This window comes from Acinonyx jubatus, chromosome A2, assembly GCF_027475565.1.
Source record: "Acinonyx jubatus isolate Ajub_Pintada_27869175 chromosome A2, VMU_Ajub_asm_v1.0, whole genome shotgun sequence".
Taxonomy (NCBI): Eukaryota; Metazoa; Chordata; class Mammalia; order Carnivora; family Felidae; genus Acinonyx; species Acinonyx jubatus.
In genome coordinates, this window is record NC_069383.1 from 152,920,262 (window position 1) to 152,935,587 (window position 15,326).

Sequence of the window (15,326 nt, forward strand, 5' to 3'; positions counted from 1 at the left end):
ACCGACAAGGAATCCTTGCCAAAAAAGTTGAACTTGAAGCTGATCAAATATCTAGACCAGGGGTTCTCAACCACAGGCAATTCTGTCCCCCCAGAACTTGGCAACATCTGGATGCATTTTGAACGGTCACGACTGGGGGTGGGGGGGGTGCGTGGGATGCTCTTGGCCTCTAGTGATGTCAGGTCAGGAATGCCTGTCAATATCCTGCAGTGCACAGGATGGCCCCCAGAGCAGAGACTGATCCAGCCCCAAATATCCCAAGCATCATGGTGGAGAAACACTGTGCTAGACCCAACAACTCCCAATGGACAGGAAATGCCAGGGACAGAGGAACACGTTAAGAGACACTGTCTCCAGATCGGGAAAATACTACAGGACAAGCAACTTCCTTTCTTCAGTAAATACACACAAGATGGGGGAAAAAAAAAAGAAACAAGAGGTTCCTCCAGATGAAAGGATTCCCATGAGACACATTGAGGGTCGAAATGTGCGGGTCTCCTCTAAAAACGGATTTTGTCCGAATTCTAGAAACGGGGGAAAGACCACCTTTTTGACAAGGCGAGTCCCTGGGGATTGAGCCGCTGCCCAGATTCCTGATGACACCGCGGGGGTCACTGTCACTTTCTGGCTGTGATGGCAGTGCTGAGCTTACAGGGTTTTTCTTTTCTTGTTGCATTCACGTATACCTAAAATTGACCATCTGAAGCACTTTTAAGTGCACAGCTCGGTAGTGTTAAGTACATTCACACTGGGAGCCAGCCATCACCATCCACCCGAACTCCTTTCGTCTTAGAGAACTGAGGCTCTGTCCCCACTGGACGCTGGGTCCCCACCCCCTCCCCCTCCGGCAGCCCCGTTGGCTTCCATGTTTCAGCCCTTATAAATAGCGCTGCTGTGAACCTTTGTGTGCAAATATCTCTTGGAGACCCTGCTTTCACGTCTTTTGTTCTAGAAACAGCCCTCACCAGACACAAAAAGCCACACAGTATCTGATCCCACTTACAAGAAAGGTCCAGGACAGGCAAATCCATAAAGATAGAGAGCAAATTAGTGGCTACCCCAGGCAAGGGGGGGGGGGGGGTACAGGGCTGGGGAGTGACTGCTGATACCGGGTTTTCCTTCAGGTGTGATGGAAATGTTCTGGAATTAGAGGTGGTGGTTACACAACATGGTGAATGCACTAAGGGTCACTAACTGTCCGCTTTAAAAATGGTTTATTTCGGGGCGCCTGGGTGGCTCAGTCGGTTGGACGTCCGACTTCGGCTCAGGTCATGATCTCGCGGTCTGTGAGTTTGAGCCCCGCGTCGGGCTCTGTGCTGACAGCTCAGAGCCTGGAGCCTGTTTCGGATTCTGTGTCTCCCTCTCTCTCTCTGCCCCTCCCCTGTTCATGCTCTATCTGTCTCAAAAATGAATAAATGTTAAAAAAAAAAAATTTAAAAAAAAAGGTTTATTTCATACGAATTTTGTCTCAAAAGCAAAACAGTCCTCATCTTTCAGAGGTTTTCCAGAAACATCTATGTAGGAAACACACTGCTCTCTGGGGGTTGTTTCACAATGATGCCGAAGGAGGGATGTGGGTGGGGCTAGAGGGGGCAGGATGGGGTGTTTGAAGGCCCCTGGGGCCAGTGACAGGTGCAAAAGAGAAAATCCTCCTCGGATTTCCTTCGGTTAGTGAAATCAGGTACTGATGAAGGTCTTTCCCCAAAGCAAAGCACTGTCACTGGAACTTTCAGAAAGTGGTGGGGGGTGATCTGTATTCACAACTCTCAATAATCAAGTGGATCAAACAGACCCGCTTGCATTTCAAGACTTGGTTTAACAATGTTCCTCAAGGGCTGCCCGCAAGGAAAAAAGGAAAATCCTCAAAAGGAGAGCAAATCAGTCATTGCCCCCCAAAGACCCCCAAGATGCCAACCCAGAACCCCCACCCTGCCTAGCTGTGTGACCTGGGCAGCTGGCCTAACCTCTCTGGACCCCACCCATCCAAGGTAAGGTGGGCACCTGCCAACTTGCCAGTCCCTGGACACATCCCATTCTCTCCTCTCCTCACCCCTTCTTCCTGGAGGCAGGTGATAGCACCTGTGTTTCTATCCTCATCAGGACAGTGAAATCCGCAGCCTGGTTTCCTCTCACCGTGGAGGGGAGAAGAGAGGAAGGACCGGGTCCTAGCGCCCCCCCCCCCCCATTTTCTACAGGACTGTGGATGTCCTCATCCCACCTGAGCCCCACACCTTGTGGCCTTAACCAGCGCAGGGCGGTGACTGCACCCACAGGCCTCATTTCCTGCAGCCACCAGCAGGGAAGGCTGCTGGGGCCCAGGGCAGCGCGTTAGAGAACTCAGGCAGCCTGGCCCCAATTCCAGATGCGTTACAGGCCTCAATTTCCCCACCTGCACAATGGCCTCTGCGAAGCCTCTGCCCACTCTCAAGCAGTCCTAAGATTCCATGGAGTTTGCATGTCGAAGTAAGGTTAGCCTGGGGCTGACACGGAGCACGTGCTCAAGAAGCACGGGCCACCTTCCTGTCCCCCTCCGGGGCCCTGGAGAACAGGGGGTCGGGGGAGTGGCTGCCCCGCAGCGGAGGACCTGCAGGTGGAGGGCGGGGCAGCGCGCGGGAGGGGCGGGGCCTGACCGTGCAGTTGTACTTGACGCAGTCATCCCAGAAGCGGCTGGCTGAGAACTTCTTGCGGAGGACCACCGTCAGCCCGTAGAGGAGACACTGCCCCACGCCCATGATGTTGCCTGCAGAGGGCGGGCTCGGTGAGGGGTCCCCAGTCCCTGCCCCACCCCCGCCCGGCCTGCCCACAGTACCTGCCGTGTGGTACAGGGGCAGGCAGTCATAGAGCACGTCTGCCACCTGCATGCTGTAGGCGTAGTGGCCGAAGGCTGCGATGCGGTAGTACCTGCGGGGGGTGGGGGCAGGGAGTGCAGGGGCTGGGGCTTATGTCCTCCAGGGTATGGGAGTTGGGGGAATCTGTGGCGGGGGAGGGGACACAGCAGGGACCCAGGCAGAGCCAGCCCAGCTCACAGTGGGGCGGGCGGGAGCCGAACCTGCAGCCCCGAATTGCCTTGCCGGTGGGGCTAGGTGCCAGAAGGAATACAAGAGAGCAGGGACACGGAGAGGGGCTGAAGGTGACAGCCAGAGAGGTGTGGGGAGGTGACACATGAGCTGAGATCTGGTGAGAAAGGGCTATGGGGGCTGAGCTAAAGAGTGCCCTGGTGGAGAGCGCAGCCTGTGCAAAGGCCCGGAGGGCAGAAGGGCCCTGGCCTAGTTGAGGAATGAGGAAGTGTAACGAGCTGAGAGGGCTCGAGCGAGGGGTGGAGCGGAGGAAAATGAGAATTGGCAGGGGGTGCGCAACGCGGGCGTGGATTTTACTCTGAGGGCCAAGGCAGGTACAGGGAAGTCCGGCATGGGGGGGCGGTCTGGTTTAGGATTTGAGACCCTCCTGCAGACGGAGCGGCACTGTCCTGAGATGGGCCGTGGGTCTTCCGCGGGGTGAAGACAGAAATGTCCCCAAGATCCCAACAAGAGCGGAGGGAAGGGGTCGGCCGTACAGGTGACCGGGAGTCACTCTCCAAAGCTGGGGTGATGCCCACCGGCCCCCCTCACCTGCTGTGCACTACAATGGCGGCCTTGGGCAGCCCCGTGGTCCCCGATGTGTAGATGTAGAAGAGTCGATCTGCAGGAGACGCATGTGTTGGGGTCCGAGGATGAGGGGGTGGGGGGCGGGGGGCACTGGCAGCGGAAGGAAGGTGGGTGTCCCGTGCCAGCCTCACCATCCATTCCCTTGTCAGGGGGCTGTGCCAGGGGGGCGGTGGAGGCCTCCTTCAGCAACGGGTCCAGGAGTCGGGCGTCCGGCAGGATGCCCTCAGGCCCCAGTTCTCCAGAGCAGAACTTGAGCAGACTCTTCCCCAGCTGTCCGCTCACCTCGGCCACCGCTGTAGCCCAGAGCAGACGTCACGGTCAAGGGCGGCCTGGGATGTACCACGCCATCTCGCCGCCCCCCGCCCCCCAGAAAGCTCCAGGCCCCCCCGCCCCCTGCTCAGGATGCCAGCTGCGCCCGGCCTCACCTGCTGCCAGCTCCCCTCCGAAGATGAGCGCCTTGGCACCCGAGGTGCCCAGGCAGAAGGCCAGGGGCTCCCGCCGCAGGTTCACATTGAGCAGCGCGGCTTCCACGCCTGCCTTGGCCAGGCCCAGCCACAGTCCCACGAACTCGGGCCGGCCCTCCAGGAGGATGGCCACCACGTCACCTGGAGTGAAGCCCAGCCGGCAGAAGAGGTTGGCCACGGCATTGGAGTAGGCGTCCAGCTGCGCAAAGGTCCAGCACACGCCACTGCCCGCGTCCACCAGCGCCAGGCGGTCAGGCTGCCTCTGTGCCACCACCTGGAAGATCCGTGGGATGGTGTGGCGGGCACGCTGGTGCCGCCGCAGCTCCAGGCGCACGCGGATCAGCACAGAGAGGCCGCTGGGAGGGGGAAGGGAGGAGACGGCGTCACTGGGTGCCCCGCCCAGCCTGCAGGAGACCTCTCCAAGCCTCAGCATCTCCATCTGGAGAAAGCAGAGGGGAAGGTCCCTGCACCTCCGAGGACGGCGAGGCTTCGATAAGGACGCTTTGGTTGCTGGGTCTCTCGGGGGACTGAGAGCATGAGAAGGGCTGTTGACCAAGCAACGCGCAAGTACCACAGACCGTCCTTGTTTCTCTCTTCTGGGACGTCCAGAGCCTCCCGCAGTCCCCACGAGCACCTGCAGCCTGGACTCCTCATGCTCCACCCACCCGAGCCTGGGGTCCCCGTCATCTCCTCCAGGAAGCCTTCCGGGGCTCGGCCCCTGCCCTGCGCCCACTGCTCCCCCATCAAAGCCTACAGTCCCCCAAACGGGGCCAGGCTGGGGCAGACACCGGCTGGGCTCAGGGAATGCTCTCTTGTTCACCTTGGGAAACCTCCCCATCCTCTGTGCTCCCCCACCAAAGCCCCTGTGCGGAGCTACTCGGTCATGGGTCTGTTCCCCCCACCCCTGGGTCGTGAGCCCCCCGGGGAAGTCACATCTGCACTGGCCACATGCCCGGTATGTACTAGGTCCATACACAAAGAGGCCGGACTGTGTTCGTGTCTCCCAACCTGGAACTCGAGGTAGCGGCCAACACAGAGGCAGATTCTTCCACTCACCTCCCAAATGATGAGCACCTACTGGGTGCCAGGTCCACGATGGGCGAAACAGACCCAGAGGTAACCCAGACCTAACCCTTCTCCCCCTCCATCTTCCTCCCGCTCCTTCTCCTTTTCCTACCCCTTGCTCACTCACTCCAGCCACAGGGCCCTTCTTGCTGTTTCCCTGAAGACACCACCTGGCATGCTCCCACCCCAGGGCCTTTGCATGGGCTATGCCCCCTGCCTGGACCACTCTTCTGCCAACATCCACGCGGCTCCTCCCCCACTTCCCTTAGGTCGTGGCTCAAATGACACCCGTCTGTTACTGACCACCCCCTGTCTCCCCCTCTCTGGTCCCTGCTTTGTTGCACTTATCAACACAGCACTTACATTGTCAAAAGCCAGACCTACCATCTTGCCCCTGGGCTATCTCTTTCTGCTCTAGGTGACAGGAACTTCTGTCTGTTTTGCTCTAGGGCCTGGAGAGACAGCGGAGACAGATCAGGGCCCCGCCCCACTCTCCTGGAGGGCAGTGAGCCTGCCACAAGCAATCCCACAGGACAGTCTTGGAGGGAGAGAGAGGCGTCTGGAGCTCCCGGGCCGGGCCTGAACCCCACAGCCCACGAGAGCAGCCAGCCTGAGCCTGGCAAGATCTTCGGTGACAGGAGAGGCCGCCACACGTGAGCACGGTCTCAGGGCAAGGCCACACTGAGAAGAGGCGCAGGCATAGGGACAGCTGTGAGGAGGCTGCTCCCCAACCGGTTCCCTCTGGGTGCCCGCCCTGTTACTCTCAGGGTGATGACGGCCTCCATGTAGATGAACACCCCTAATCGGAGAGCCCTGCTCATCGAAGCCCCTGTTCCCGCCGCAGGTTAACATCGAGCAGTGTGGCTTCCACGCCCGCCTTGGCCAGGCCCAGCCACAGCCCCGCGAACTCAGGCCGGCACTCCAGGAGGATGGCCACCACGTCACCAGGGGAGGTAACCAGGGGAAGCGACATCTGCATCTGATCAGGAGCCTGGCACATAGTAGGTGCTCAGTAAACAGAGGTTGAAGGACTGCTTTCAAGCCCCTGACCCTGGAGCCCAGCATCCCGCCCCTCCCTGGCGACCAGTGCAGAGGCCCAGATTTCTTCAGGGCCCCAGACCTGAGCACCTACTTTGCACAGGCGAAGCTGATCGGGATCAGGTGTGAGAAGTCAGATCGGTGGAGGAAGGGGACGGGGGGCTGGGGTGGCCAGGGATACTGATGGCAAAGGGGCAGGAGTCATCTTGTGGGGAGATGGGAACGTTCTCCAGGACCTTTGCCCGTGCGGTTCCCACTGTTGAAACATTCTGCCCCAAAGCCCCTCCCCCCTCCCCATCAGGGTTCCTACACATCCTTTACCTCTCACCTCCAATGTCCCCTGCCTGGAGAGGTCTCCCCAGCCCTGCCTAGCGTGGATCACTATATAGCTGTTTGAAAACACGCTTGCAAATTCTTTTGACAGTCGTCCCTTCAAAAGGCAGGTCAGGTCCTATTTTCCCCACCCCTCAGGAGTGGGCAGACTCAGGGACTCGCTGCTAATGAAGAGAATGGGGCGATAGTCATGCTGTGTGATTTCCAAGACTGGGGCTCAGAGACAGTACCTCTCCTCCAGGCACGCGGATGTTCCCACACTCTTTCTGGACACTGGACCTCGGAACCCAGCGCTGAGTTGTAAGCGAAGGAAGCCAAGACCACATGGAGAGGCCACGTATAGGGGTTCTAACAACATGTCTGAGTGAACAGAGCTTTGGGTAATTCTGGCCCCGGATCCTGAATCTTCCACCTGAGGCTCCAGACACAGCAGAGCAGATAAGATGGTGACATCTTGGCGACATCTGAATTCCTGACCCACAGAAGTCACAGGAAAGGATACTGATCATTGACTTAAGCCTCTAGGTTCTGGGGTAATTTGTTACACAGCCATGGAACTGACGGGTAACTGATACACTCCCAGGCCCTGTTTCACTCCTTCGGAGCCGGTCATCACACTCTAAACCCGTCATCTTCCTTTACCGATTTCCTGAACTTTTTGTTAATTTCTACGAGAGCGAGCACCCAGTTTGTCTGTCTGTTGTGTCCAGGGATACGGTTCCGGGACGAAGCACAGGACCTGGAACGTAAGGACGATGCTGGTATATCCTGTGGGCGGAATCAAATGCAGCCCCGCCTCTTTTGCCTGCGCACAACTGTACTCGTTTGAAGAGCATCCCCCCAAATTCGTGTCCACCGGAAACCTCAGACGGTGACCTTCTTTGGAAGTAGGGTGTTTGCAGATGTAATTAAGGGAAGTATGAGATGAGGTCATCCCGGCTCCCCAGTGGGACCTAAATCCAATGACAGGTGTCTTTTTTTTTAATGCCTAAAAACAATTTTTTTTTAATGTTTATTTACTTTTTGAGAGAGGCAGAGACAGAGCGTGAGTGGGGGAGGGGCAGAGAGAGAGGGAGATGGAGAAACAGGATCCCACGCAGGCCCTAGGCTCTGAGCTATCAGCACAGAGCCCGAGATCGTGACCTGAGCTGAAGCCGGACGCTCAACCGACTGAGCCACCCAGGGGCCCCCAGGTGTCTTTTTAAGAGAGAACACACAAACACAGGGGAGGAGACATGGGGAGACAGAGGCAGAGACTGGAGTGACCTGGTCACAAGTCGTGCGATACCCGGAGCCCTCAGAAGCGCAGCCCAGAGGGAGGAAAAAGCGGCCTGGAGTTCATGGCCTTAGTTCAAATCCTGTTCCACCGCCTACCAGTGGGGCCTGGGCGGACGCTGCCCTCTCTGCAGGCCTCAGTTTCCTTACCTGGAATATCAGGAGACTGAACCCAACAACCTCCAAGGTGTTCTCCATCCAGCTCAACAAAGTGCCAGTCCTGCCACTGCCTTATTTACAAGCAGGAAGTGGGGCCCAGAGCAGCCTATTGGGTGTGAAGTGTGTTAAGTGCCCAACCAAGAAGAAGGGCTGAACCAGAAGGGATCCACTGTTACTCTGCCCAGAGAGATCCCGCCTCTGGGCTTTGTAAGTATTCTTCTACCTGAGTGCTCTTCCTTTCCCCAGGTCATGGCAAGGGTGGCCCCTCTCATCTGCCCACTTGTGCAGGGTGCCCTAACCACCCTGGTTCAAGGAGTCCCTCGCTATCCCCACCTCGCCCCTACGTTTGATCCTTCTGGTCACTGTCTGATGTTTTATCATTTCCTTCTCGGTTATTCTTTTCCCTCACTAGGCTGTGGGCTCCAGAGGATGGGAGAAGTATCTGACACATTCACAGCAGGTCACAGTGAACATGGCATCCCCCCAAGCCCAGATGGGGTGTGGCTCCCAGGAGGTCCTTGGGGATGGAAGGAAGAAATGACAGTGGCCAGAATCTGACCATCTCACCAGCCCAGCCTGGCCCCCACCAGCACACAACGGGGCCCGTGCCCTAGTCAGCTCTTCGTGGTCTCCTGGGTCTGCTCTGGGCCAGGCCCCACTCCCTGTATAATGGGGTGAATGGTGGTCCTCAAAAGATAGACCCAATTCCTGGCCCCCAGAACTTGTGAACGTGACCACATGTGGAAAAAGGGTCTTTGCAGGGTCTTTGTGCAGGATACTCCTCTGCTCAGTGTTCAAAGCCCTGGAAATCTGGCTCTGTCTGCTGACCCCCTTGGCTCCTTGAACTCCAACATTGCCCAGCCCATACACCTCCCTGCAACACGTCAGCCCCTTTCCCACAATCCCTGCACCATGGGACATGGCAGTCCCATGTTCCCTTTCCTCTACCCAGAGAAGCTGTCACTGGCATGTGATGGCTGGTACCACAGCAGGCAGCATGAGGGTATGAGGGTACCCAGCTGGAGATGCCAAGCCTTTGCAGCAAGGATGGCACAGCATAAAGACCGAAGGAACCTGGGTCAATGACAGCATGCTGCACTGGGAACTGACCAACCTGAAGCCATCTCATGTCAAAACTCCATGTTACATGTGGTTATAACTGTTCTTTACTGCCAATGCCACTCCTAGTTGAGATTCACGCTACTCGCAGCCAAAAACCTCCTTCGAGAGTTTAGCTCCCTGGAGGGGCTGATCCACTCGTGCACCATCCCTCCACGGAGCACCACCACGTGCTGGACATCACGACAGGGACAGGGACACCCAGGTGACTAAAGTGGGCGTGATCACTGTCCAAATGGGGTTTACAATCTAAGGAGGGGAAGGGAACTCATAACCGAGGAAAAAGCGAAGAAAACCGATGATAGTTTGTTTTTACTGTTTTATTATTTATTTTTGAGAGAGAGCAGGGGGGAGGGGCAGAGAGAGAGGATCCCAAGCAGACTTCGCGCTGTCAGCACAGAGCCCGACGCGGGGCTCAAACTCGCGAACCGTGAGATTATGACCGGAGCGGAAATCAAGAGTGGGACACTCAACCAACTGAGCCTCCCAGGTGCCCCAATCCAATGATAGTTGTATGCTAAGTTTCCTAAAAAGGAAACAGGATGATGCGATCAAAAGCTTTATCCACAGGAAGGGCGGGGGAGGGGGGGGGGAGACCACTTTGAGGAAGCGACATTTGTGCTACATGTTAAAGAATGGGAAGGAGGGGCGCCTGGATGACTCACTCAGTTGGGCTCTTGCTTTTGGCTCAGGTCATGATCTCACGGTTCGTGGGTTCTAGCCCCGTGTCAGGCTCTGCGCTGACGTCGCAAAGATTGCTTGGGACTCTCTCTCTGCCCTTCCCCTGTGTGCTCTCTCTTTCAAAATAAATAAACTTTAAACAATTAAAAAATGATAAAAATAAAGAACGGGAAGGAGCCAGCAGTGGGTAAAGCGCGGCCGGTAGGGGGAAAGCATTCCAGGTGGAGGGTACCGTGAGTGCAAAGGCCTGGAGGTGGGAAGGACAAGGCCAGCAGGCTAGAGAGGAGTGGGCAAAGCAGAGAGTGGGAGGAGACTGCACGGCAACAGGGCTTTCTCCATGGTTCTGGATCGTTCCACTAATTAGAAGATTGATCGTGGCAGGTTAAAGTCACCTGGGGGAAATGATCCTGCTATTCATTTGTAGCTTCCAATGAGCAGAAGACAGAAAAGAGCCCAAACGACCTGTAGTCTAGGAGGGGTTCGATGCCCAACGGCTGATCCTTACAACGGAAGGCTGTGGGGCCCCGACGCAGGTGGATGAGGAAGGAGCCACAAGGTGAGAAAAGTCACGGGTGATTTCCTGCAAAGGCAGCAGGCAAGTCAAACACCCAGACACTGACTGATCATTGAATTTCCCTGTTTCCCCCCAAAATAGCCAGTAAAGGGATTTTTTTCTTTTCATTAATTTTTTGAGACAGAGAGAGAGGGCACAAGTGAGCGAGGGACAGAGAGAGAGGGAGAGTCCCATGAGGGGTAGAGAGAGGGGGAGACAGGGGGAGAGAGAGGGAGAGAGAAGGGGGGCTCAAACTCAAACCGTGAGATCATGACCTGAGCCAAAGTCAGATGCCTAACCGACTGAGCCAACCGGGTGCCCCAGTCAAGGGATTTTTTTAAAAGTGTGAACACAAAGACTAGGAAAATGGGAAAATGGGAAATAGGAAAATGGGAAAGGTCCTTGGAGGTGGGAGAAAGCCGAATCCTGGACTCCAGCGCGAAATGGGTAGAAATCTGTCTGGGAAGCAAGCCCCTACATAAAATCAGTCACAGGGATGTAACATACAACAGGGGGACTGTAGTCAATAAGACAGATCTTCCTGGACTTACAGTGGGGTTACACCCCAAAAAACGCAACGTAAGTTGAAGATACCGTAAGTCAAAAATGCATTTAATACATCTAACCTAACAAACATTATAGCTGAGCCTGGCCTACCTTAAACGTGCTCAAAACACTTACATTAGCTCACAGTTGGGCAAAATAATCGAACACAAAGTTTATTTTCTCAAAAAATTTTTTTCTGATGTTATTTATTTTTGAAGGAGAGAGACACACAGAGGGAGGGAGGGGCAGAGGGAGAGAGGAAGGCACAGAATCCGAAGCAGGCTCCGGGCTCCGAGCTGTCAGCACAGAGCCCGACACGGGGCTCAAACTCACGAACCGTGAGATCATGACCTGAGCCGAAGTTGGACGCTTACCCAACTGAGCCACCCAGGAGCCCCTACAAAGCCTATTTAATAAAGTGTTGAATATCTCACATAATTAACTGAATACCGTACTGAAAGCGAAAAACAGAAGGGCTGAATGGGTACAGAACGCCTGTATGGGTCGTTTACCCTCGTGATCGTGCGGCTGACTGGGAGCAGCGGCTCACTGCTGGTGGCCAGGATCAGGACAGAGTCTCATACTGCCTGTCAGGAGTCTGGGAAAAAGATCCAAATTCCACATTCAAAGTACAGCTTCTACCGAATGCACATCACGTTTGCATCATCGTTAAGTCAAAAAATTGTAAGTCAAACCACTGGAAGCCAGGGAGTGTCTGTACCGTATTCCATGATGAGCCCCCAACCTTCGTCTCCTCTGCATGGTTTCCTGCAAAGCACCCTTGGCCGGGTGACCCCATCATGAAGCTCGCAGTTGAAAAGACAACCCCCCCCCCCAGTATGCCCATGCCAAGAGCTTCTAACCAGATTTACAACCAAGGATTATCGGACCCCTGGGGATTTCCTCTACTAGGGATGACGGAAACTAAAGGAAACAAAGGGATGCCTGAGTGGCTCAGTTGGTTGAGCGATTGATTTTGGTTCAGGCCACGATCTCGTGGTTCATGGGTTCGAGCCCCACGTCGGGCTCTGTGCTGACAGCTCAGAGCCTGGAGCCTGCTTCGGATTCTGTGTCTCACTCCTCTCTCTGCCCCTCCCCTGCTTGGGTAGGGGCAGTTGGTTGAGTGATTGACTTCGGCTCAGGTCATGATCTCGAGGTCCGTGAGTTCGAGCCCCGCGTCGGGCTCTGTGCTGACAGCTCAGAGCCTGGAGCCTATTTCAGATTCTGTGTCTCCCCTCTCTCTACCCGTCCCCTGTTCACTCTCTGTGTCTCTGTGTCTCTCTGTCTCTCAATAATAAATGAACATTAAAAAAAATTATTAAAAAAAAGCTTTAGGGAATAAAAAAAATCCTGGAAAATTACAGTGTGAGGGCACCACAGAATGCACAGCACACAGAGTAAACCCTAAGGGAAAAAAAGAGCTTTAGTTAATAAAAACGTTATCAAAAGGTTTCTATAGTTTTCAGGGTATACATTTTTCATCTCTTTGCTCAGGTTTATTCCTAGGTATTTTATGGGTTTTGGTGCAATTGTAAAGGGGATCAGTTCCTTGATTTCTCTTTCTGCTGCTTCATTATGGGTGTCTAGAAATGCAACGGATTTCTGTGCACTGATTTATATCCTGTGACTTTGCAAATTCATGTGTCAGTTCTAGCAGTGTTTTGGTGGTCTTTGGGTTTTCCCCATAGAGTACTCCTTGCTGATTTGGATACATTTTATTTCTTTGTGTTGTCTGACTGCTGAAGCTAGGGCTTCCAACACTATGCTGAATAACACTGGGGAGAGTGGACCCCCTTGTCGTGTTCCTGACCTTAGGCGGAAAGCTCTCAGTTTTTTGCCATCGAGCATGATATTAGCTGTGTGTCTTTCATATATGGCCTTTAATAATCATGAGGTATGATCCTTCTATCCCTACTTTCTTGAGGGTGTTTTATCAAGAAAGGATGCTGTATTTTGTCAAATGCTTTCTCTGCATCTATAGAGAGGATCATATGGTTCTTATCTTCTCTTTTACTAATGTGATGTATCACATTGATTGATTTGCAGATATTGAACCACCCTTGCAGCCCAGGAATAAATCCCACTTGATCATGGTGAATAATTCTTTCAATGTATTTTTGGATCCGGTTAGCTAGTATCTTGTTGAGAATACACTGAAAACTATAGAAAGCTTTTGAAAGAAATTGAAGAACTCACGGAAAAACATTCCATGCTCGTGGATCGTAAGAACAAATATTGTTAAAATGTCAATACAATCCAAAGCATATGCAATGCAAACCCTATCGCAATAACACCAACATTCTTCACAGAGCTAGAGTAAACAACCCTAAAATTTGTATGGAGCCAGAAAGACTCTGAATAGCCAAAACAATCCTGAAAAAGAAAACCAAAGCAGGAGGCATCACAATCCCAGACTTCAAGCTATACTACAAAACTGTAATCATCAAGACAGTATGGTCCTGGCACAAACACAGACACCTAGATCAATGGAACAGAATAGAGAACCCAGAAATGGACCCACAAACGTATGGCCAACTAATCTTTGATGAAGCAGGAAAGAATATCCAATGGAAAAAAGACAGTCTCTTCAGCAAATGGTGTTGGGGAAAAAGACAGCAACATGTGGAACAATGAACCTGGACCACTTTTTTACACCATACACAAAAATAAACTCAAAATGGATGAAAGACTAAACATAAGATAGGAAACTATCAAAATCCTAGAGGCGAAAGCAGGCAAAAACCTCTTTGACCTCGGCCGCAGCAACTTCTTACTTGACATGTCTCCAGAGGCAAGGGAAACAAAAGCAAAAATGAGCTATTGGGCCTTCATTAAGATAAAAAGCCTCTGCACAGCGAAGGAAACAATCAGCAAAACTCAAAGGCAACAGACAGAATGGGAGAAGATATTTGCAAATGACATTATCAGATAAAGGGTTAGTGTCCAAAATCCACAAAGAATTTATCAAACTCAACACCCAAAAAACAAATCACCCAGTGAAGAAATGGGCAAAAGACATGAATAGACACTTTTCCAAAGAAGACACCAGATGGCTAACAGACACATGAAAAAATGTTCAACATCACCCATCATCAGGGAAACACAAATCAAAACCACAATGAGATACCACCTCACACCTGTCACAATGGCTCACATTAACAACTCAGGCAACAACAGGTGTTGGTGAGGATGCAGAGAAAGAGGAACGCAAACTGGTGCAGCCACTCTGGAAAACAGTATGGAGGTTCCTCAAAAAATTACAAATAGAACTATCCTATGACCCAGCAATTGCACTACTAGATATTTATCCAAAGGATACAGGAGTGCAGATTCAAAGGGGCACATGCACCCCAATGTTTACAGCAGCACTATTCACAATAGCCAAATCATGGAAAGAGCCCAAATGTCCATCAACTGATGAATAGATAAAGATGTGGGGTATGTGTGTGTGTGTGTATGTGTGTATATATATATATATATATATATATATATATATATATATATATATATACACACATACACACACACACACACACACACATATGGAATATTACTTGGTGATCAAAAAGAATGAAATCTTGGGGCGCCTGGGTGGCTCAGTCAGTTGAGCGTCCGACTTCAGCTCAGGTCATGATCTCACACTCCAAGAGTTCCAGCCCTGTGTCGGGCTCTGTGCTGACAGCTCAGAGCCTGGAGCCTGTTTCAGATTCTGTGTCTCCCTCTCTCTCTGCCCCTCCCCTGCTCATGCTCTGTCTCTCTCTGTCTCAAAAATAAATAAAAACATTAAAAAAAAAAAGAATGAAATCTTGCCATTTGCAATAACATGGATGGAACTAGAGTGTATTATGCTAAGCGAAATAAGTCAGCCAGAGAAAGACAAATATCATATGATTTCACTCATATGTGGAATTTAAGATACAAAACAGATGAACATCATAAAATGGAAGCAAAAATAATACAAAAACAGAGAGGGAGACAAACAATAAGAGAACAAACTGAGGGTTGTTGGTGGGGTGGTGGGTGAGGGGATTGGCTAAATGGACGAGGGGCATTACGGAGGACACTTGATAACATGTACACTGGGTGTTATATGTAACTGATGAATCACTAAATTCTATCCTGAAACCATTATTACACTGTATATTAACTAACTTGGATTTAAATTTTAAAAAATAAATAAGTAAAAATAAAAATGTATCAATATTGGTTCATCAATTGTAACAGGTATACTACACTAACACGAGATCTTTTTTTTTCTTAACGTTTATTTATTTTTGAGACAGAGAGAGACAGAGCATGAACGGGGGAGGGTCAGAGAGAGGGAGACACAGAATCTGAAACAGGCTCCAGGCTCTGAGCTGTCAGCACAGAGCCCGACGCGGGGCTCGAACTCACGGACCTCGAGATCATGACCTGAGCCGAAGTCGGCCGCTTAACCGACTGAGCCAC

The 15,326-nt window shown here is 52.5% G+C and overlaps 1 protein-coding gene across 5 annotated transcripts in view; it reads right to left on the reverse strand.

Annotated features, from left to right (window-relative positions):
• Positions 1-15,326, reverse strand: part of SLC27A1 (solute carrier family 27 member 1) — a 32,664-nt gene that overhangs the window by 8,015 nt on the left and 9,323 nt on the right. For all 5 annotated transcript variants that reach the window (XM_053219672.1, XM_027038298.2, XM_053219670.1 and 2 more), the window contains exons 3-7: positions 4,070-4,464; positions 3,776-3,937; positions 3,609-3,678; positions 2,810-2,901; positions 2,631-2,740 (exon numbers count right to left, since the gene is read on the reverse strand). In XM_053219672.1, coding sequence (XP_053075647.1) covers positions 2,631-2,740; positions 2,810-2,901; positions 3,609-3,678; positions 3,776-3,937; positions 4,070-4,464 — 829 coding nt within the window. The remainder of the gene's footprint in view (positions 1-2,630; positions 2,741-2,809; positions 2,902-3,608; positions 3,679-3,775; positions 3,938-4,069; positions 4,465-15,326) is intronic.